Genomic DNA, 23,172 nt, shown 5'->3' with positions numbered 1-23,172 from the left:
AAAGAAAGTGAGGCTGGCAGATCTGTCCTGGGGCTCCCTGGCCATTCATCTTAGCCTCAGTGATGGTACCAGATCCCAGTAAAAATCCTTGTCTCAGGAGCAGAGACAGAATTCCGAGGCTAAAGCACTGGCTCAGCTGTTGAGATTGTTGGCTGCTCTAGCAGAGGACCCACTTCCCAGCACCTGCTTACAACTGTCTGTAATTCCAGGTCTTGGGGGGAATCTGATACCCTCTTCTGGCCTGCTCAGGTACTGTACACATGTGATACATAATGCACTGATATACATACTAGGAAAACAGTCATACAAATAAAAATTCCAGTTCCAAGGAACCTGACACCCTATTCTGGACTCTCAAGACACAGACACAGACACAGACACAGACACAGACACAGACACACACACAGACACACACACACACACACACACTCACACTGATGTATACATACATACACATAAATAAAAAATAAAAAACCAAGGTGGACAGTTCCTAAGGAACAAACCCCCACGTTTACCTCTGACTTCCATACAGACACATGCACACACTCGTGCACCTATATTCATGCATACACGCATGCATGTGCACTCATGAAATTTTATGGATAAATGTGTTCTATGAAATTTTATCATTTTTACCAGAATTGTAAGTAGTATATTTCCCTGCATATCTATTTTCAGATGTTCATATGACCCTGATTCAAACACATGCACAAATTTGTATTAGTCATTTATGCTCCATTTAATTGTATTACCAACCTCTAAGTGTAGCACTGATCCTTAGCACCTAAGTACAGAGACAAAGGGCCCCCTTTCTTTTGCAGTATCTTTAACATCTTCTCCAGTCTCTTCAGACACAAAGACACTACTGGGCCCACGTGCACTTAGTTCTGAGTTGAGAGAAATGGATTGAGTACTTTACTACTTAGAATGAATTTTAGTTGGGACGTTTGCTTAGTAACGTGCCTTACTCATTTGTTTATTTGCTTTTTAAGACAGGGTTGCAGGTAGCCCAGGCTAACCACTGCAACTCACTATAGAGAGAATGACTGTAAACTCTTGCCCCTCCTATCCAAAGTGTTAAGAGGACTACAGGCTCTAAAATGCCACACAGTGTCTTTCTTGGTTCACTGACTAGTTATTAGCGTTACTATTGCTTCTGCTATGTTGTACAAGAGCTCTGATACTGAGCTATCCCATAGTCACTAGGAAGCCAAGGTCTCTGTGTTTAGTTCTGTTTTTCAAGTCTTAATCCACATCTTTTGGGCTGATGATGTTTTGCTTTGGCCTTTATCTACTAAAATAAATACCAATGTTGACAGAAACTCATGATCCTGAATGAATATTGTGTCTCTGGCTTAAACTCAAGCAGGTCAAAATGTTGTGAAAGTCACACTTGCTTGGGTTCTGCTTCTATATTTGGGATAGGACCTGGGTGGCCAGTGAGTCGTTCTACTTTGAAAAAGCTTTCAGATTTAAAAGACACAAACAAGGTGGCAATCTTGACTTCTGCAAAGTATTTCTAACTCACATACTTCAAATGCTTTAAGGAGAGAAGTGTTCCAGTAACTATAGCATGCATGCTTTATTTACATTTAAATAACACAGCAGGCAGATGCCCACTCTCCATCCCCAACACTTCTCCTCCTGAACGGCATTCTTAGTGGAAACTAGGAAAATTCAATGGGTTAAGGAAGAAGAGGCCTTTAAATTAGAATAATTTTGTGCTTCTCAAACTCTCTGCACTCCTTTGGGTGTGGAGGAAGAAAACATGTAGCCCCCAGTTCTGAAACTTCACATTCATGCAAGAAGCACGAGTCTGATATATATATGGCTGAACCTCAAGTCTGCAGTTCTCAAAAAGACTTTTCCCTGAATTAACAAAACATAACTATTAAAGCTCCCTAGTAACAGAGAGCTGAAAGGAAGTTCTGGAAACAGCCCCTGTGCCTGCTCCTTCCCCTCTCCCTCTCCTCTCTCACTCTAGCACCAGCACAAGCAGACTCCAGCTGCTGCTGCCCCACAGCTGCTGCTGCCCCACAGCTGCTGCTGCCCCACAGCTGCTGCTGCCCCACAGCTGCTGCTGCCCCACAGCTGCTGCTGCCCCACAGCTGCTGCTGCCCCACAGCTGCTGCTGCCCCACAGCTGCTGCTGCCCCACAGCTGCTGCTGCCCCACAGCTGCTGCTGCCCCACAGCTGCTGCCATTCCATTGCTCAAGGGGTTTGGCAAATCAAAACAAGTTAGCTCTGTCATCCTTTTCATATTCAACTTGTGGTTACTTCTCCAAAGAACTCCCCATCCCTCCTGAGGTAATTAAGTCTGGACAATACTGACACCCAATTTCCATCAGAAGGAAAAGTGCATGGTAAAGCCAGCAAACAAGTCTGCACATGACTCTGGAAACTGAAGCATGAGAAGCAGTGCGGAACATGGGGCAGGTGAGACAGGAGCAGAGGTGCCAGATACAGGGTGGTGCTTAAATGGTAAATGTCCCTCACAGTCTCTGGCATTTGAACACTTGGTCTCCAGTTGGCAGCCCTGTTTGGGGCCGCTTAGGTGTGGCCTTGCTGAAGGAAGTGTGTCACTATGAGTGGGCTTTGAGATTTAAAAGACTTTTGTATGTGGTCTCTGTTTCCTGCTTGTGGCTAAAGGTATGAGCCTCACTGCTCCTGCTGCTGTGCCTGCTGCTGGCTGCCCTTCTTCCCCAGTGTGATAGTGACACCTTATCCGTGTAAGAGCCCACAATGCACCAGTCCTTCTGGAAGCTGCCTTGGCCATGGTGTCTTATCACAGAAACAGAAAAGTGGCTAGTATGCCAATGTCGTACTTTTCTTGTTTGATTTATACAAATGAAACAAATCATATACCGTTCTCACACACTATTGGTGGGAAAATTACAACTCCAAGTGGCAAGAGAGCTGTATAATCATTTACTTAGAACCAGCAACTGCACGCTTATGGATTGACTCTGAAGGTACATTTAAGAACATAAAACACACAGCTAAGAGCTGTTCATAACAGTGTTTTCTGTAATCACCAGGTTAGCAGAAATCATAGTACATGGAAATAACCTAATATGGAAACACAGGACGGACACTGGGCAGACGCACTATGGCACAGAGTACCATGATGGCATGCCTGCTACCACAAGACACACTATGTGCTGAGAAGAAAACGAGGAACGAGTAAGTAAGTGATCAGTGGCTTCCAGGATATAGTAAGTGAGAAAGGTGAAACATTAAAGTAGGTTTATAGCTTACTGCTAATGTAAAGAAGAAATAAACTACATATAAACACAAAACATTATACATTCTGTGCCTGCATTTAATCACAATAATAAACAACAATAAAAATAACAAGAAACGGTGATGTAAGTGAGAACGGAGACTGGAAAGCAGGCTGGGAGAACTTCCCAGCACCCTGAGTGCACTGCTGCTTTCAGAACCTTGTTAATGAAGCTTCACACAGACACGCCACAGGCCGGTCACCTACCATTTGGTCCAAGTCCAAGCAATAAGGAAAATTAAACCAGTTTGGAAACTCATTCATTAACAACACTCACGCACACACACTCACGCACACATACACACCTTTTGGGTACACCTGCTACAGTGTGAGCATTATCTAGAAATTAAGAATAGACCTGGTCTCTACCTTCTTGTTTAGAACAAATCAGATTAGTGTGGGTGGTGCTACATATGACTGTGGGCAGAGTGAAGGGTGGCAGCTTTGTTTCAGTGGTCAAGATCATGCCCAGCTTTCTCTAGGCCCTGGAATGGAGACCCCCTACTGAGAGGTAGGGATGACAGGGAGAGGGGTAACGAGGTGAACTTAGGACAGAATCACCAGAGAGCACCTCTTTTCAGGATGACAAACTGAAACCAGCAAGACAGTGAGCAGCTATGTGGGTTCTGCAACTGCAGGAAGGAGACACACTAATACAGTGGTTCTGAGGCAAGGAGAGGCCTACCCCACTAAGGAACACAGAGGTTAGCTTCTGGAGTCGATGCTGTAGACAAGAGGGCCGAGATGAGAGCAAATTGGAAACGAAACATAGCAAAAGCAAGATCATACTGGACTTGGACATTTGGTGACAGCTTTGGATTTTGGTCTCAATGAGAGTCGTAATTAACTTACTAATTAATTTTATGTGTATGGGTACTTGGCTGCATATATATACATGACTGCTGCCTTTAGATGCCAGAACAGGCCATTTTATCCTTTGGAACTGGAGTTACAAACAGTTGTGAGCCACCATGTTGGTGCTGTGGTGCTGGGAATTGAACCCAGGCCCTCTGAAAAAGCAGCAAGTGTTCTTAAACACCGAGTCATCTCTCCCTCTCCTTAATGGAGAGTTTTAAATGTCTGTTTCCTGAGGGGCAGGGGCTCATTTTTGAAGCTTTAAAACTCTGGCTCTTCCCGTTTTTCTACTTTCAAAGTACTGTGAATATAACCATGCACCATCATGTCAAGTGTGGTTTAACTATTTTAAAAACAGATGAATTTTATTTTTAATTGTGGGTGAGAATCTAAGCATGCACATAAACACCAGTGACCTTAGAGGCTAAAGGTGTTAGATCCTTCAGAGCTAGAATTATAGGCAGTTGAGAGCAGTCAATACAGGTGCTAGGAACTGAAACTCAGGTGATCTTCAGGATCTCTGAAAAGCAACTGGAAATATCATGAACAGGAGACCTGGTGGTAAGATCACGGGCTAATGTGCAAGCTGCTTCTAAGCCCCGGCTCCAGTACCTCTACTTAGTAACTTATGGCCATGCGTTCAGCTCCCTGAGCCTAAACTACAATGAAGGGCAGCTTTTCCAATCTCACACTCTTGTCCCCGAGCCAGAGTGCACTTGCCAATTATAGAGAGGATTAGGATGGGCTCTGACACAGGCAATCCCCACCTGGGGCAGGGATCTGAGGAGGAAGGAAGTTCTGCATCTGCAGTAGCCAACTGTCCTGCCCCACTCTCTCCCTTCTGTTCTTGGCTGCAGAGCTAATTTCAACTTGAACATATACACAGATGAGCAGAAAACCACATTCCAGGTAAGTGGCTTCTGGACTCTGGAACTATAACCTATTCTTGTTTAAGGACTGTAACTATGGCCAAATGACACAGCTCCTAGAAATCTCTCTCAATAAGGAGCAGGAAGGAAACTGGCAGATAGCGTTTGACAACCAACATGCTTAGAATTATTTCCTCTTCGCCCCGGTGTTGAGAGGAGGAGGACAGAGCAGACAGACAGAGCCCTGTAACCCCTGCTAGTCTAGTCTGAGGAAGAAAGACTAAAATTCAAGGAAATTGTAGTCCAAGAGAAGCCTGCTATGAAGCAATCAGGTGTCACACAAGGGCACCTTGATTCAGACACACAACTGATCTGACACAGCCCCTGCACCTGCTTGTTGTGGATTCCCTGCTCATGGGCTTCCACTCTCTCAAATCAACCAGCAGTTAGAACTGGAATAATGTTACAGAATAGTAGACAGCTCAGTACAGCATGTGACTCTGATGCTATTCTGAGTATGTATCACGACACTGTAATATGTGTATGTGCAAGCACATGTGTGTATGTGCATGTACATGTTACATTTCTAGTATAAGCTTTACTTTTCCAGGACATGACTTTGTATAATGTTGGTACTTAATTAAGAATAGTGAATGCTACGTTCTGGAGTCGGAAAGCCACAGGTGCTATGCTATGTCAGTCTTTCCAGTGTCCATGTGTTTATAAACATGAGCATGTTGGTCACTCAGGGGACAAGCACTCAGCTGGAAAGCTTCCAAGAGAAAAATATGACTTTCTTTCAGGTCAGTAGAATTCGGCCTGCTTCCCAATGTTGGGATCTAAAACCCAAAACTATTATCTGACAGCCTGCTTCACTCACACTCAAGCCAAACTCCTATTTGTGACAACAGTCAACACAGCACTGATCAAGTATCACACTGTACCAAATACTTATAACAACTACTAATTCTCGTACAATGAAAGATAAGGAATAATTTCATTAGAGAAAAGAAATGGGGGGACAGTCAAATTAACTGTGAATGGTACACATGAAGCCAAAACTCATTAGTGGGAAATTCCTCAAATTCAGATATTTCAGTTTCAACTTAACTTTTGTGCATAGCACTCCATTCAATGTTGGCCCTTTGCAAAAATATTCCTGTGGTAAGAAGTAACACAGCACTCCAAGCTAGGCCTGCATGCTCTCTTTCTACATAAGAAATGTAAGAAACTGAACTTCCAAATAAATACAACAGAATAGTGTTTTGTTTTACACTCTGCTTATGTAAAATTCCAACTTACCATATTTGTGCTAAGACAGGCTGAGGTAACCCAGACTGGAAAAAAAAGTTCCTTGCTTGATCACCTGCAAAGTAAGTGGGAAAGGTTTCAGGAAAAACAAAACAGCAGGAGCCAGTGGCTATGCTATAAACACCAATGACCCCACAGGAAGGGTCAAGGGTCTCTACCTCAGCACTTGAAAGAGCTTGGGTCATGTGAAGCTGTGGTTTAAGAAGATGAGCTACCCATCACTCCTGCAACAGCGTGGGTGCCAGATATACCTCTAAGGTGCAGAGTTTAGAGCTCTACCCCAGGCCTGATGCTACCGAGAAGGGTGGAGATTTTAAAAGGCACTGCCAATTGTCCTAAACTGAAACCATGAGCCAAAATCAAGCTTTCTGTTTCAATACCCGATTGTATAGCTGTATCGCTACAGTAAGAAGTAACACAACAAGGCACACACAGCAGACGCCTCAGTTTTCAAGTGACAAGCCATACTCTAGAAAAAGCTTTTACTCTGAATATTGATACTGTTAGTAATGACACAGAATGGGCAGGAATGAATAAAAGAGTTCTGCCAATCAGTCAACTGGAGATCTTTCATGCGAACAAATAAACACCTCCAAGGAAACCCAGATTCCCAGTTTCTGCCCGGAACTGGTGAACTGTGACTAAACAGCCAAAGTCACAGAAAGGCACACAAGGGACTTCCAGAGACAGCAATGAAATCCTTAGAAAGTGTTTGCTGTCTATTGTTTCCTGATCCCATTCATGATTAGAACTTTGCTCCAGGGAACCCTTCCTAGTTTAAAGAGTGTGTTCCTCTGACTAAAACCAATTCCCACCAGAAGGAAAGTCCAAACCACTGATGGGACACTCAGCAAGGCCTGTGAAAGGTTTGAGAGAGGCTCTGGGTAAGGGCAGGGAGCCTCATGAGGCAAGCTCCTGAGCTGGATGGGAAGCCATGAGAAGACAGAAGGAGAGAATTGACCCTACAGTTTCCTCTGACCCCCACCATCCAAACACACACGATGATGAGGAGGACAAACAAAGTTTTAAAAAGAAGTAAATAACAACAAAAATACAGGTCCCGAATTAGGGCAAATTGGATTAAATACCCATTTCCACTCTGCATAACAGATCTCCTGCTGCTCAGTAAGAACGCGTGGATGGTGGCCACACACATACCAGTAATGAATCCAGATATCGGCTTCAAACTATGGAACTGCTGGTCATGCTTGGCTCGTTCCTCCACAGTGATGGCCCAGATATCCAGGCTACCTGCAGTCCAGACACAAGACAGCTAGTTGCCAAGCAAAGCAAGGTATTCAGGCACACGATGTGCATAGCACTCTAGAGTTCTGTTGGTGTCCTATAAGCATGTTCTATAACTCTAGTTAGACTTACATGAAAACATAGTAAGTCAGTCATTTATTTACACAAAACTTAAGAGTCTAAGGTTACTGATACCTAAACTCTGATTTAGGTGCCTAAAATGTCACAGGTAAAAATTACAAAAATCTAAGAGGAGCATTAAAAAAATTATAGTGATGGTGTTAGTACAGCACAATTAGAATCTTCTGAGATTCTATAAAAATATTCAAATGTCTGGTAACGGTTGTACAACTTTGCAAATGTACTGATGATCACCAAGTGGCACATTTAAAGTGGGTCACCTGTATGAGGTCTGAACTGTGCCTCATTACAGCTGCTTCTAAGGATAAATTTTCTGATAAAACCAATGACCAAAGTATGTGTGCATGTGTGTGTGTATGTATGTATGTATGTATTATGTGTGTATGTTCATATGTAATTAAACATTTTACCCTTGGTCTCCTAAAAAAAAAAAGAAAAGAAAAGAAAAGAAAAGAAAAAAGTAAAAAAAAAAAAAAATCCACTAAAGTAATTCCAGGTGATGGACAAAACACTCGGTGAATGCCAACTACTGTCCCCAAGGTGGGAACATATGATGGCCATGTGTCTCACATGCAGGGTAAGGTGTGACAGTGATGGGCAGGCTCCACTGAGATGCAGGGCAAACATTTACTGAACATGAACTCTGCCAAGCATTGTGTTATACAGCATGGCAAAGCGCCAGACAGAGACAGCTCTCCCTGCACAGGGAAGCAGCTCTGCAAAGGTCAAGGGGCTTTTACTGCCCCATTGCGCTTCATAATCACAAACAAAATGAAAGCCCAAAATAAGCAAATAAAAATTATATTGTTAATTAAGAGGGCAAAACAAACAAAAAAAATGTAAATAACACAAAACAACTGACAACCTGGAAAAGTCTGCAGGTGTGTCTGGAATCCCAGAGATGCCCGTCAGTGTGCTCAGAGGATGGCACACAGTGCCTTCTCACTCTCTTTGCAACTGCTTTCCACATTTGTTTTGGGTTTAGCTTGAACGCAGAGCCTAAGTAGGGCAGGCAGTCAGGCACTCACACCTTGTGCTTTGTCCACAGCCCTGCCAAGATCACCTGTTAGCATGGCACATTTGCTTTGTGAGTAGAGTCTGGGCTGAAGGTGTAACCCAGTGCTTGCCTAGCATACACACATCAGCCCCTGGGCTCAGTCACCAGCTTTGACAAAGAAAATACAAGGCATGCACGAATAACATGCCAGAAGTCCATGTTACCCAGACTGGTGAGTTTCAAACAGCAAAGACGGCATACTTCAAACAACGTGACCCATTAAGGCCGTGCGGGCAACAAGCAGAGGGGTGCGCCACCTGAGAGCAAGGGCTGAAGCCTCTACACCTTACTTGGGTTTCAGTTTGCACAAAGACATTGAAAAGCTTCCTAACGCCTAAGTGGACATAATGTACATTTTATAGCTATAATGTATACCTAAACTTTAGAGTTTTGATAATGGTATTATACTTCAGTTTTTATCATTGAGTAAATAAACACACTAAAATCTTCAGCAATGAGAGGCTAAGATGTCTTAGATTTACTTCAAAACAACCCAATGAAACAAAATTGAGTCCCTAATCACCGAAGCATCTCACGGAATAAGATGAGGGTTGACTGTGTAATTTTCTCTATTTAAGTTGGTTTGGTTTTGTGGTAATGAAGATTGAACACAGGATTTCATGCATGCTAGGCAAGTGCTCTACCCCAAAGCTACACCTTAGCCCAAGTCAACTCTATTAATTTACCTGAAACTTCCCATCATTGTAGAATCTTTAAAGATGACCCCAACTTATATTAAGAAAGAAACCCTGAAAACTTACCACCGAAGGGTGTGGGAAACTGAGCCATGGTTCTATAACTTTCACCTTGCTGATCGACGCCTGCAATTAAAATGCAACAGGTGAGTTTAAGAAAACTTCAGGTCTGTGTATACATGCTAGCATGCTGTCTTTAATCTTAATACCAACACCAGAACTAGAGTACACACCTGCAAGTGAAAGTCACAATGAAAGGGCCCCTTTCTCATTCCCTGGATAGATTCTCAGTGTCAGGAACAATATGGAAGCTGGTAGGCTGTCACAGGAAGCTTCTGCAAGGCTGGCTATTTAATGTCCAGTGTTGTATGTGATACGGTTTAGCATATCTTAACTGTCTATATATATCACTACTTGAGGATTCTCATTGAGCACTTAATACAAGGTGTGCATTGTGCAGGTGTACAGCTCTTCTCTTTGTGTCACACACACAGCCCTATGCATTACACCCAGCATTGCAGACAAAGGGGAAACAACAGAGAAGGGAGTGGTTAGAACAGGGCACCAAACGCCACAGCCGTGCCCACTAAGAACAATACTCAACTGCTCCATAAGGACTGTGAAAGACAGGCCAGTCTGACAACCAGAGCTTGTTCCCTGCAACCTACATAAAAGTGGAAGGAGGAACAACTTCACCAAGCTCCAACCCCCACACTCACAAACTAACACCATGTTTGTTACACACATTGCCTGTGTGCACACAGTAATAAGGGTGAGTCTTTAACATACACATTATGAGACACTTGCTGGGATCTGCACCTCAGGCAAGAGTTCAAGGACACTACCAGGCATACAGTGAGTTTAAACCCATACTGAGCTGTGTGAAACTCTTTTCAAAGCAAAACCACAAGAAACATTTAAATGCTATACATTCAGTTAGGCCTGCCCAGAATGTCAAACTCAGGTTCCAAACTTTCCCATCAGGCATAAGTGCATCAATTCATAAGCAGCCAACAAGAAACAAAGTCCTCTTCCTCAAATAAAAACCTCAGGCGTAATGGCTATTTTTCTTCTTGTCTGTCTGTGGTGGGTTTGAATTTGAGTGGATTTAGTCTCCAGTTGGTGGTGATGTTTGGGGAGTTAGGTGTGGCCTTGCTGGCAGAAATACGTTAATTTGGGGCAGGACTTCAGAGTTTAAAGACTCTCCCCATTTCTACTCTGCACCCTCTTCGTGGTTTGCCAAGTCTGTCGAGATGCAAATGCTCCGCTTCCTGTTTCGGCCACCATGCCTCCCCTCTGCCAGCAGGACTCTATCCCTCTTATCTGCCAAAATAAAAGTTTTTCTTCTAGAAGCTGCTTGGGTGATGATGTTTAATCAGAACAATAAAAAAGTAACTAATGCGGACCTAATCTAATTTTGTTACAGTAAATTTCCAGTCAAAAAAGAGTAGGAGGTATTCATTAAAAGTTTTAGATAAATTCAGTCAAACATGGTAGTATGTGCCTATAATACCAGCAGGAGGATCATGAGTTCAAAGTTAGGAAGTAAAGCCCTGTAAAGAGAGGACACCATCCCAATAGCTTAACAACAGCAGCAGCAACAAAAGGGTAGAGAAATTTAAAATACGATGTTCTCTTGACTTAATACACTTTAAACTCAATGTGTGGAGCTTCTTCGCAGTATCTGTTGAAGCCCCGAAGCTCTTTCCTCCTCCCTGCTCCTACCTATTCCTAGTGCTCTGCCTCTTTATAGTGATTAACGACATCAGACTTCCGACTTATTACATTTTAGTTTTCTAGTCTTTTACACCATTTGGTCCGCCTGGTTCCTCCTGTCACTGGCTGGCTGGCTGCTGTGAGTGAGCGCTGGATTTTCTTTTCTATTAACAATGAGTCAGTAGGCTGGGTGGGAGGTATGCACGTTCAAAGACAATCAAGCAGACCGCCTTGCCTTTCCTCAGGACACTTCCAAATGTCAGCATCCTCAAACCTGCTCACCTTCAGCAGAGAAGCTGGGCAGGGCGAGAAGGGTGAGGCACCACCACCTTCATGCTGCCTTGGACTGTGGTGAGGGCCTACACAGAATGTGCAACCACAGAGTGACAGAGTGACTTTCAGACCCTGCTTCAGTCATCTCTCCCAGAGAAGAGACCAGAATAGTCACCTATCTGTGGGATGGTCCCGATGGTCCCGACACCAACAGAGAAGTTGAAAGAATTCCTATTTTGAACTGCTGCCTGTGGGAACACCTACAGCGTCCAAGCTTGTGGAAGCTTCTCGCACCATTCAGACAAGATGGCTGGAGCTCCTCTTTGCAGTAAGGTCTAGTCCTTGTCTTCCTTGCTCATTCGGGATATGGACCATGCATGCTCTATGGGAATTCATTAGACTCACTCCTCTGTTGTTTTCTAAGTGATAGTCTTCTGAATGAGTGACACGTTGTTTCTGATTAAGGCAGGAAAACAGAACACATCTGTGGCCAAGGCACCAATTTAAGCAGAGGGCTGCCAATCTAGAGGAAATGGGCATGGCGATTTCCTAGAGCTGTGCTGGCTGGCCTGGCTTCCCTCTGCCTGCAAGTGTCGACATGTACCAGAGGCTTTGAGCACCTGCTCTCTCACACAACTCTCACACAAGACTTGTACGGGTGACAGGTCACACCTTTCCAAAATCACTCAGCTCCAAATTTCTAAAGCCAAGTGAAACAACTCAACACACACTAGAAAATATGTGTGTAAGCTAGATTCTTCACTGTCTACTGCAAAGTAAAGACAAATTATTATTAACCCCTTTGTGCCCAGAGACTGCACACTTCACCACTTTCTGGGACATTTCATTTCTTTTGAAAACAAACATCTTAGGTTTATTAGATCTGTTTCATCTGAAAATAAAGATCCTATCTGTACCCATCACATAACCTAGGTGTGTGAAGCACCTGTGACTGTCAGAGTCTTACATTAGTGGATGGCTTGTCACGCTTTGAGCCAGGGTGTGTCACTGGTCTCTCTTCACTCCTGGTTGGCGTAAGGGTTTTGTTAGTAAAGAGTGGATGCTAATTTTCTAGAAGTTTTTTTCTTAGCCACTAATGAAGTAATCACATGTTTTCCTTTTGTTAACATTCTGGACTTTTCTTCTTTCTTTTGGTGTTGGGAGCTGAATCTGAGCCCCATATGCTAAGCAAGCAAGTATCCTAGTCCACCTTTGCCAACACTGAACTACAGTGACATGGTAGCTATTATTAAGTTATTCTAGACTTTTTTTTTTGTAGTAAACACAATCCAGACAAAAATGCTAGTTTTCATTTATTTATTTTTTTAAAGCAACAAATTTTGAGGAAAGGGATCTATCTATCTTCCTAGAAATTACAAAACTCTTAAAACAGCACAAAATAAAAATGATTGGAAATATACATATACAACTGAAATATGACCAGGAAAATTTTAGAGATGAGTTTGAATAAATCTTCAAGAAACAAACGTTCACCAAAACCACTTCAGAGAGTAAACTTAATTGCCCTCGTTATAAGTTATAGCCAGTATACTCTTAAGATTAGTTATTACATATGGGTATTAAAAAGCATACTAGGGGCTGGAGAGATGGCTCAGCAGTTAAGAGCACCAACTGCTCTTCCGAAGGTCATGAGTTCAAATCCCAGCAACCACATGGTGGCTCACAACCATCCATAATGAGATCTGATGCCCTCTTCTGGTGTGCCTGAAGACAGCTACAGTGTACTTACATATAATAAATAAATAAATCTCTAAAAAAAGCATACTATTCTTTTAAATAAGCTTATATTTATTGTTCATATTTTCATGCACACCATTCTTACAAATATAATGTTATGCATTACTTTAAATATTTCACAGCTCCTTGAGAGAATCAAAACTAGACAGGACTCTTACGGCCAAAATATAATTAGTATCAGTTCCTGTCCAAGAACCTAAGAATAATTGCTATTTACCACAGAAATGAATTTCTGTCCTCTAGAGTTCTCTATCCCAAAACAGCAGTAAGATGAAAGGGAAGGAGACTGCTCACAGGAAGACTGTGACCAGTGCTAGATTAAATTCATACCCTAGCACTTTGATAGCTGTTTCTACTTCCCTTGTGCTGAGCATCTGTGAAGGGGCAATGAACAAGTGCAGACTCCTCCTGCATCTAACATCTTGGATATAATGCTTTCTCTCTCTTCCACTTCCAACTACAGCTCGGAGCTCTTAGGGTCATTGATCATAAGTTGGCTATTATAGAATCTATCTAATAAAAATTAAACCACTGTGAGGAGTGACTGAAGATGTTCTCTAGCTTAACAGTCAAAAGCTGGTCTAAGGACAGGGTTGGAAGTCTCTTGCACACCTTCCTTGTAAACCCATGTCCTTCAAGCCTCCCACACACCTTCAAATGCCTGGGTACTCTGTGGCTGCACCTCCGTGGTAGCTCCGCTGTGCCATCACAGCTTCCCTAGCAAGGACTACAAGCAAGCATAACAGGTGCCATTTTACTATTAGACCTGAAAAATAATCTGTGACTTCTATATTTCAGAAAAATAATCACATGCAATATGTCACAAGACTGCGCTCCAGCTCTGCTGTAGCTACTTCAAGCCTGCTGCAAGGGCCCCTTATTAAGCCCAAAACTCTGTTCAAAGCACACAAGGCTAGCTACCCAGGTCAGGGTGTATGGGAAATCAAGTTTCCCCAATTCTGTTCTCTACGAGCCTTGCTCCAGGGTGAGCCTCAGACAGGGAGCTAGGGAGTGAAGTGAGGTGCAGAGACCAAAACTCCAACAGAAATACAGTGTTTTTTTTTTTTTTTTTTTTTTTTTGCAAGAGAACAAACAGAAAAGGCCCTGTGGAGCCTGTAGAGTGTGGAGAAGACAAGAAATAAGAAAGCAGACAAGAGCGCTGGATCTGTGAATGTACCACAGACAGGTGGGATGGCACACAACCCATCTTGAAAGCTGGAGGAAGAGTGAAGCCCCACTGGACTCGGGAGCTAAGAGTGCTGAGTAACTTGGACGGAGGGAACCCACAATCGGCACTCCATTGAGGAGAGCCATGGGACTGTGGAATTCACCTCTACAGTACAATTAAAGTTATCCACACACGGACCACAATGTGATGGCACCTACAATCAGCCAGGACATAAAATTCCAGGCATGATCTTGAGTAAATGTCTAGGCTAGATTAACCAAGACTTCCAGAGAAACCAGGTCCAATTCCCCGCACCTAATGGTTCAAGGCTGTCACAACCCCACTTCCAGAGAATGTGGTACCCTCCTCTGGCTTCTGTGCACACATATATCCATGCAGGCAAACACTCAAACACAAAATAATTCTAAAAAGTGTTCTTTAAAGAAAAATAATTGTATTTTGAGTAGTACCACAAAATCTAACATTACTTAGTATAAATTACATGAAAGACTCGTGGTGGACCATACCTGCAATCTTAGCACCAAGGAGCCTAGCGCAGGATGGTATCAAATGTTAATCTAGCTTGCAATACATAGGTGAGACCCTGTCTACAACAAAACAAACCTTAGTCCTCTACATTGAACTTAACAAAATACTACTAAGAAACATTGAAGAGCTAAATAATGGAAAGATACCACTATGAACTCTAACGTTCAATTTGTCAGAACAGCAATCCTCTTCCAACAGACCCGAGTATTTCAAGCGATCTGAATCAAAAGTCCAAGACTTTGAGTGGGAACTGGCAAGCTGGCATTAATAATTATACAGAAGCAGAAGGACCACTGAGACTTTAGATAGAAAACCACACAAGTTTTATATAAAAAATGTTTTAAAAATTGGAGGATATGCTCACATCTTGGGCTAGATAGTTTCTTATGACATGAATGGATGACAGGTCAGCCAAGTAGAAAACATATGCATGAGGCATGCTCTGCTACAAGCCTATTGGAACATGTCTGACCATGCCGTGTTGGCAAGGATGTGGTGGAGCTAGACCCTCACAAGTTCTACTGGGCAAACAGCAGAATGTTGACAAACACGGCCATCTTAAGCTACACAACTGTCACTGGTCTCCAGTGTGGCAGTGTTGAGTGAGGTGATGGGACCTTAGGGCTGCATCTGGGGGAGAAAACAATGTACTTGCATGGTGTAATGTGAACAAAATATGATGTTACACATGTATGAAATGTCTTAATAAAACCAGGTATCTCATAGGATAACTGAAGGATTTTCTAAAGACAACATATAACCTGAAAGTAAAATCATTTTTTTATATATATAGATTTACCTATTTTTTTATGTATATGAATACACTGCAGCTGTACAGATGGTTATGAGCTATCATGTGGTTGCTGGGAATTGAACTCAGGCCCCAGCTCCAGCCCCGCTCCTTCTGGCCCAAGATTTATTTATTATGTAAGTACACTAGCTGTCTTCGACATATCAGAATAGGATGTCAGATCTCATTACGGATGGATGTGAGCCACCATGTGGTTGCTGGGATTTGAACTCAGGACCTCTGGAAGAGCAGTCAGTGCTCTTAACCGCTGAGCCATCTCTCTAGCCCAGAATCGGGGGTTTTAAAGTGTGTGTGCATGTGTGTGTGTACATGTACGTATGTATGTGTGTGGGTGTGTATGTGTACATGTACGTGTGTGTGTGTGTGTGTGTGTGTGTGTGTGTGTGTGTGTGGCGAGCGTACATATGGAGGCCTGAGCACAGCCTGCAGGCTCTCCCTGCTTCTGTGTCCTACTGCTGGAGTTGCAGTGCCTGCTACTACATCTGGCTTGATCCCCTGAGCTGTGAGAGAACAGACTCTGTCCTTCCTGCTTGCACAGCCTGGAACGATTGTTTCAGCTCTGATTTTTATCTTACATCTTAAGATTGTCTTAGAAGCTGACTTGTAGGTCTGATCTCACTCAAAGGACAATTCAAAGTCCTCTCTGAATGGAGATAATGGTTAGTTTAGTTGAGGATTTACTAGCATGTCCCTTCTTACTTAAGTAAGAGTTTAAGTCAATCAATAAGGGGTAGTTAATACAAGAATGTGTGTGCATGTGTAGGGACCGTTAAGCACCAAAAAAGAACTACTGAAAAATTAAAGACCATTTGATCTATAATTAGCCAATTTATTCCTACTGTGGGCCTGTGAGTCCATCACAGTGCTACATGAGGACACAGTATAGACAGGTGTACAGCACAGCCAATGCTGAAAAGGAACTCATCATAGTCTCCCAGATGGTGATCCCGGGAATAAGAACTTGATCAATCAGAAAGTACTGAGTCATGGAAACCAGTCAGGGTGGAGTCAAGTGTTGTCAGGGACACTAATGTTAGCAGTGGAGACCCAACAACAGAATGGAGGGAGATAAAGAACCCCAAAGGCCCACTAAGTGTCACAGCGCATCACAGATGAGAAAATATAAGATCATTAGATTAACCAACTTATAAATCAAAAACACTTACTTCTTGGATGTGGTGGGGGCATTTTCAGAAACTGTAAGCATTTGATATATGGAAGCTAGATGTCTTGTTCAAAAACAGTAATTCTACTGGCCAGGTGGTGCTGGCACATGCCTTTAAGTCCAGTACTTGGGAGTTGGAGGCAGGTGGATCTCTGAGTTTAAGGCCAGTCTAATCTACAGAGTGAGTTCCAAGACAACCAGGGCAGAGAAACCATTTCTCAAAAAACATAAAACAAGTAAACAAAAATTCTTCTGAAATATTTTTAGTTCACTAGTGTGTCCACAGCATAACTGTCCATGAAAAGGGACAGAAGAAAACAGCAGTGAATTCAGAGACCTCCGGAGAGCAAGGGGAGCCCCATAGTTTCACCAGGCATAGGCGAGCCCTATTAACAGCCTGGAACACACAGCTCCTTCCTGCCTTTTCCCAAGGAAACTGAAATTGTTCTCTTCTGAACAGAACACAAGGTATAGGCTTTGAGAAATTTCTAAAACCATAAACATGCAAGCTTCAAACTTCTGGGCAGAGAGCATTGCTAGTGATCAAGCCCTAGGCCTTGAACATGCTAGGCCAGCTATATATTAGCCTGGACTTAAGAGATTTTGAGCCAGGCAAGCACTCCTATATCTATGTAAACAAAACATAAAACAAATAAACTAAATACTAGAACTGGGTAAACAGTGCTTTTCAAAGTTTAGATGATGTTAGAATTATTAAACCATTTCTAGAATATGTCTGAGAAGTCTTTAATCTCATTTTAGCTTTGGAAAGAAGGGCTAATTACGGAAAGTTAAAAGGATAAATACTCATCTATGAGTTCTGGTATTTACACTCAAGTGCCAAATGTTGGTAATACTACTTAAAAAATACCATTTATAATGACAAAAACATATTGAAATAAATTTTGTCAGTTGATTTGCAATGTCTGGCTGTCATAAATACAGATGAACATAAAATATTTAAATAACTTTAAAAATTTAAATGTGCAATTGAGGATTTGGTTTCTAGCACATAAATTCTAAATTTGACAACTTAATGTAGGCAAATTTTAGTAATGAGGAATAAAATTTCTAGTGAAAATTACTGGTGTTTTTAATTACAACCTTTGAAACTGTATTTATATCAAATAACTCCAAATAGCTTTTAAAACAAGTATGACATTTTGATAATCTTACTGATTTGATAATCTTCCTGAAAGTTTGAAACTTTTATGTTTTTTTCTTGAGAATTAGAAAAGACTTTAAAAATAAGATACAATAGAATCCGAACATACTTGAAAATCAATAATTACATAGTTCATATAATCACTATACTTCTAATATGTTCAAAGAGGGCTAATTTTGGCTTAATGATTCAAAGACTAAAGTAGATTGTGAACATATATTAAGCTTTCATTTAGTTATTGGCAGCAATTCCCTCAAAGAAATCTTGTAATTGTATATTCCTTATAAATAATCTTTATAAAATAATCCCCTTACATATACAAGGAAGCTCATCACCACCATCACAGATGAGGTCACAGATGGGGAGGTAAAGGGTGGCTGTTCAGTGTAAGAAGGCCCTGATCCACTGCTGGGCTCACACCAAGAACACACTCTCACACCTGGTACCAACCTAGTCCTAGCAGGTCTGTAGAGCAGGGAATCCAAATCAGGGGTTTATAGGCTTTGAACAAGCTGGCGAAGCGCTCAACCACTGAGCTGTGTCTCCAATTCTTGGTCTCTCTGTGTAGCTCAGGCTGTCCTTTAACTGGCAACCCTCCCCCTTAGCTTCCCACAGGGATATTGCACAGGTCAGGAGTTAGGGGATCTTTTTAAAATAAGGAATCAATTACAAATGGACTATGTTTCTATGCTTTCTCCTGATACCCGAATTTAGTTCTTATCATTGTAGCCCAGCAGCATGGACAACTAACGAGTGTTCCCTAAAAAGGGCTGGCTGGCTTGAAAATGAAAGGGCTCAGCAGGAAAAGTCAGTCATAGTATTAGGACAATGAAATTATTCATCTAATAAATAATAAGAGGCTGAGGTTATGGGTCAGTGATAAAGAGCACTTGCCTCACATTCAAGAGGCCCTTCATTTGATCTACAGAGACAGAGAAATGGACAGACAGATAGAGTAGATAAAGTTGTAAATGTTATGTCAAAAAACCTACAAAATAGAATACTGACGTCAATATAAATTTTGCATTTATGAAACGTTGAGGGCAAACAGAAAACAGAGAAGATGTTTTAAGCCCTGAAAGGCAGCTTCAGGAACAATAATAACTTGCCAAGCTGGATGCGCCCGATGGTGGCATGACAATTATGGAGTAACCAACTGTTCCCAATTAAGTTTCAGGATTGCTCTCCACACAAGTATCCACACCTCGTCCTGTTAAACCTGGGCCAATCCCATGACTGCAGAGGTCTTAGACCCTTGGAAGGGACACACTATCAAACATCCACATCTACACCCACAGACAAAGGCTACTCCCAGTCTTACACAAAAGTGCCTGTCCTTGCAGTGAATAAAGGCAAACGCAAAGACTTAGCCTACGTAAAATGCTAAGACTAAAGAAAGGTTGAGGGCTCAAACCTAGGTAAGATTCACACGCCCCCTAGAGGCTCAGAGAACACTGAGCAGAGGGAGAGAAGAACATGAGCCAGAGGTGCAACAGAGGCAGCTAGGGAGAGGCTGTGAAATACCGTATTCCAAGCAAGGAATGGCCATGCAACCATGAACGCACAGCAGCAGTGTATACTGGGCCTCCTAACAGTCGGCTGTGGAAGGGAAAGTGTCTCAGGGCCCTACCACTTACTCCTGATGTATCAGCAAACAACAGATTCTGAATGGGGAGGCATAGTATCCAGGTGTATAGTAATGGTAAACTCAGGCTCTGATGGCCTGTTCCAAATTCAAGGTCACATAGACAGGCCTGATTAACTTGTGTGGGTCAATAAACAAAACCAAACCTAAATAGGAAAAGGATATTTGTGGTGACAGTAGGGGAACAGGAAGGAGGGAGGGATCCAGAACACACACTGTACCGGTATGAAACTCTAAAGAACAGACAAATACACAGAACATCTTGAAAGAAAAGCCCTAAACTTTTGGATCAAGTCTGCAATAAGCAGAAACAAACAGAGGAGACTGTACCCTGCCCAGTAAGTAAGAAACATTCCACTCATTGACATCTATTAGAGCAGAGGGACAAAGAGCAGAAAGTCACTCAGAAGATCACACACACAGGCAGAAGGTATACAAAGCTCTTTAGAAACACAGAGAAAAGACAGGCAATAAACAGACAAAGGAACTGACAACTCCCAAACATATAACATCCTGATCAATGCCGTATAGTCACGTGGCTTCTACATTGGCTGCAAAGGAACACACAGAGATTACAAATTAGCTCTAAAAACAGCAGAGTGGAGGCTTAATTAAAAGGGTGAGGCGATTAGAGCCATTGTATCTGGAGAATTAGTGAATGCTCAGGTTTCCTTCTAAAGGGAGCAGGCCTTTCCCACAGACTGTGTGCGTGCTAGGGGTCAGGGGAAGAACCTATGGGAAGCAGCCAGGAGACAGGAGGGTCCAGTGTCCAGCACTCACTGTCAGGCCCAGCTGACGGCATGTCACTTGGCAACACTCACTGGCATCTTTCTTGTAGCTTACCTCCCACAAAGAAATGCTGGGGTATCCTGCCTATAGCACTCGAATAAGCAGATTTTAATGTTAGTTCTTCTAAATTACCCTTGTTCTAATATTTGAAGAAGAGACTTCCCTAGGGAACAGAACACAGCTGCAACAGACATATGACAAATGAGGGAGAGACAGCAAGAGACACCGGAGTGTCTGCTAAGAAAAAAGTGGATCTTGACAATCTCATCTTTGAAGCCCTTGTTATCATTTTCCATCATAAGAGGCTGAGACAGGGAGAGGCTTCGAAATACCATTTTCTTTCTTCTTTTCTTTTCTTTTCTTTTTTTTTTTTGTTCTGTTTTTTTTGAGACAGGGTTTCTCTGTGTATCCCTGGCTGTCCTGGTACTCCCTCTATAGACCAGGCTGGCCTCGAACTCAGAAATCCACCTACCTCTGCCTCCCAAGTGCTGGGATTAAAGGCGTGCGCCACCACTGCCCGGCAAAATACCATTTTCTAAGCAAGTAAAGTTACTGTAAGGTAATATTCAAAAGGTACTATCTATACCTTGCATGCCTTTTTTTGGGAGAAAATTGGACCAGCAACCAAGCCTAGAGTATAGCTTAGCTGCAGAAACTGGAAGTCCAGTTACTGAAAGGTTTTGGCATCCCTACTCAGCTTCAACACAGGAGGCTCCATGTGTACAAAGCAATGCTAAAACTCCAAGGAGACATCCTAGCAGATTCTTTGGCTATGTCATACAACAGTGTGCCAGCTGCACATGGATACAATGCACAGGCCGACGGAGCACAGTAAAAGGCAAGCAAACATGACATACAGCCTCTATAAACGAGCCAACTGGGGATGGAGAGATGACCCCGTGGCTAAGAGCACATGGAGCTCTTACAGAGTACATGAGTTCAGGTGCCAGCATCCACATCAGTGGCTCGCACCCGCCTCTAACTCCAGCTCCAGGGGATCTGTGGCTTCCCTGAACACGTGTGCACAAACATGAAAGATACATACTTGAACTGTCCCTTGAGTTATACAGACTTTAGAGAAGTCACTAGTCACTGGGATTAGAGTGAGGATGTGTAATGAATATGTAATGGATACACAATGGAGAAGCTGCAAATGTTACACAGAGTTGACTCTTCACAGATGTGGTGCCTCCTTGACAAGCAATGACAATTCAACTCTCCTGTCCAATACACTCAACTCTTAATGCCATGAAAAACTCTTTGCCCATGGAAAACTCAGTGGAGATGCTCTGCAATCTGTGGCAACCACTTGTCTAGTCAGGGCAATGGTACAATCTGACCAGACATAGATGCTGCTGCTGCTCGCTACAGCTGAAGACTATTTCCCAGTGCTTATGAATGAGGTCCAAGAGGAGAGGGGTACACCTCGTGTACCATCAGCAAATCACCATTTACCATGAATCAAAGCAAAGGACAATGAACCAGCAGCTAACAACTGTGCTCTGCTAACTGACAGGAAGGACGCCAGGAACTAGATTTATCCCTTTTTAAAAATTTATTTTATGTAAGTGAGTACACTGTTGCTCTCTTCAGACACACCAGAAGAGGACGTCAGATCCCATTACAGATGGTTGTGAGCCACCATGTGGTTGCTAGGACTCAGGACCTCTGGAAGAGCAGTCACTGCTCTTAACTGCTGAGCCATCAATCCAGCCTGATTTATCACTTCTTGAAAGGTTTAGAACTAAAAAAGTTCAAAGCATTCACATCACCAAAATACAACAGAAAATCAGATCATCTTAGTAGGCGATGGATAGAGATTCCAATAATTATTCCCACTTTACTTGATCAACATATACATTGATCAATTTGGAGTTGAGAAAATAAGAGAAAAGCTGAAGCCCAGTTGCCATCATGCCACCGGGGGCTGCATTCTTTTTCTTTTTCTTTTTTTTTTTTTGGTTTTTCGAGACAAGGTTTCTCTGTGTAGCCCTGGCTGTCCTGGAACTCATTTGGTAGACCAGGTTGGCCTTGAACTCAGAAATCCACCTGTCTCTGCCTCCCAAGTGCTGGGATTAAAGGCGTGTGCCACCACCACCCAGCTCTGGGCTACATTCTTTTAAGAAAGCACAGAAAAGATATGAGAGACTGAAGGAACGGCTAACCAACTTAAGACCTATCTCATGAGCAAGAACCAATGACTCTGCAAACAAGAGCCTAGCGTGGCTGTCCTCTGAGAGATTCCACCCAGCAGCTGACCAAAACAGATGCCCACAGCCAAACATTGAAGGAAGCTCAGGGAGTCTTGTGGAAGAGTTGGGGGTAGGACTGAGGGATGTGGAAGGAATAGGAACTCCACAGGAAGGCCAACAGTCAACTAACCTGGATCCTTGGGGGCTTTCAGAGACTGAACCACCAACCAGAGGCTGGTCCACAGGCTGGACCTAGGCCACCCGCATATATGTAGCAGATGTGCAGCTTGATTCTCAGACGGGTCCCCAGCAACTGCTGCGGAGGCCTATCCCTGACCCTGTTGCCTGCCTGAAAAGACAGCTCTCTAACTGGGCTGTCTTGTCTAGTCTCAGTGGGAGAGAATGTGCCCAATCCTGCTGTGACTTGATGCACCAGGGTGGGCTGGTACCAGGTGGGGCTTCTCCCTTTTTGAAGGAGGAGAGGG

General features: G+C 42.9%; 1 protein-coding gene across 5 annotated transcripts in view; it reads right to left on the bottom strand.

The window, feature by feature from the left end:
* The window catches only part of Itsn1 (intersectin 1), a 183,907-nt gene that overhangs the window by 122,669 nt on the left and 38,066 nt on the right, over positions 1–23,172 (bottom strand). For all 5 annotated transcript variants that reach the window (XM_031364396.1, XM_031364398.1, XM_031364401.1 and 2 more), the window contains exons 2-4: positions 9,523–9,582; positions 7,477–7,569; positions 6,310–6,373 (exon numbers count right to left, since the gene is read on the bottom strand). In XM_031364396.1, coding sequence (XP_031220256.1) covers positions 6,310–6,373; positions 7,477–7,569; positions 9,523–9,550 — 185 coding nt within the window. In that variant the 5' untranslated portion in view covers positions 9,551–9,582. The remainder of the gene's footprint in view (positions 1–6,309; positions 6,374–7,476; positions 7,570–9,522; positions 9,583–23,172) is intronic.

This window comes from Mastomys coucha, unplaced genomic scaffold (assembly GCF_008632895.1).
Source record: "Mastomys coucha isolate ucsf_1 unplaced genomic scaffold, UCSF_Mcou_1 pScaffold12, whole genome shotgun sequence".
In the NCBI taxonomy this organism is placed as follows: domain Eukaryota; kingdom Metazoa; phylum Chordata; class Mammalia; order Rodentia; family Muridae; genus Mastomys; species Mastomys coucha.
Note: the sequence above shows the minus strand (reverse complement) of the source record. Positions and strands in the feature narration are given on the sequence as shown.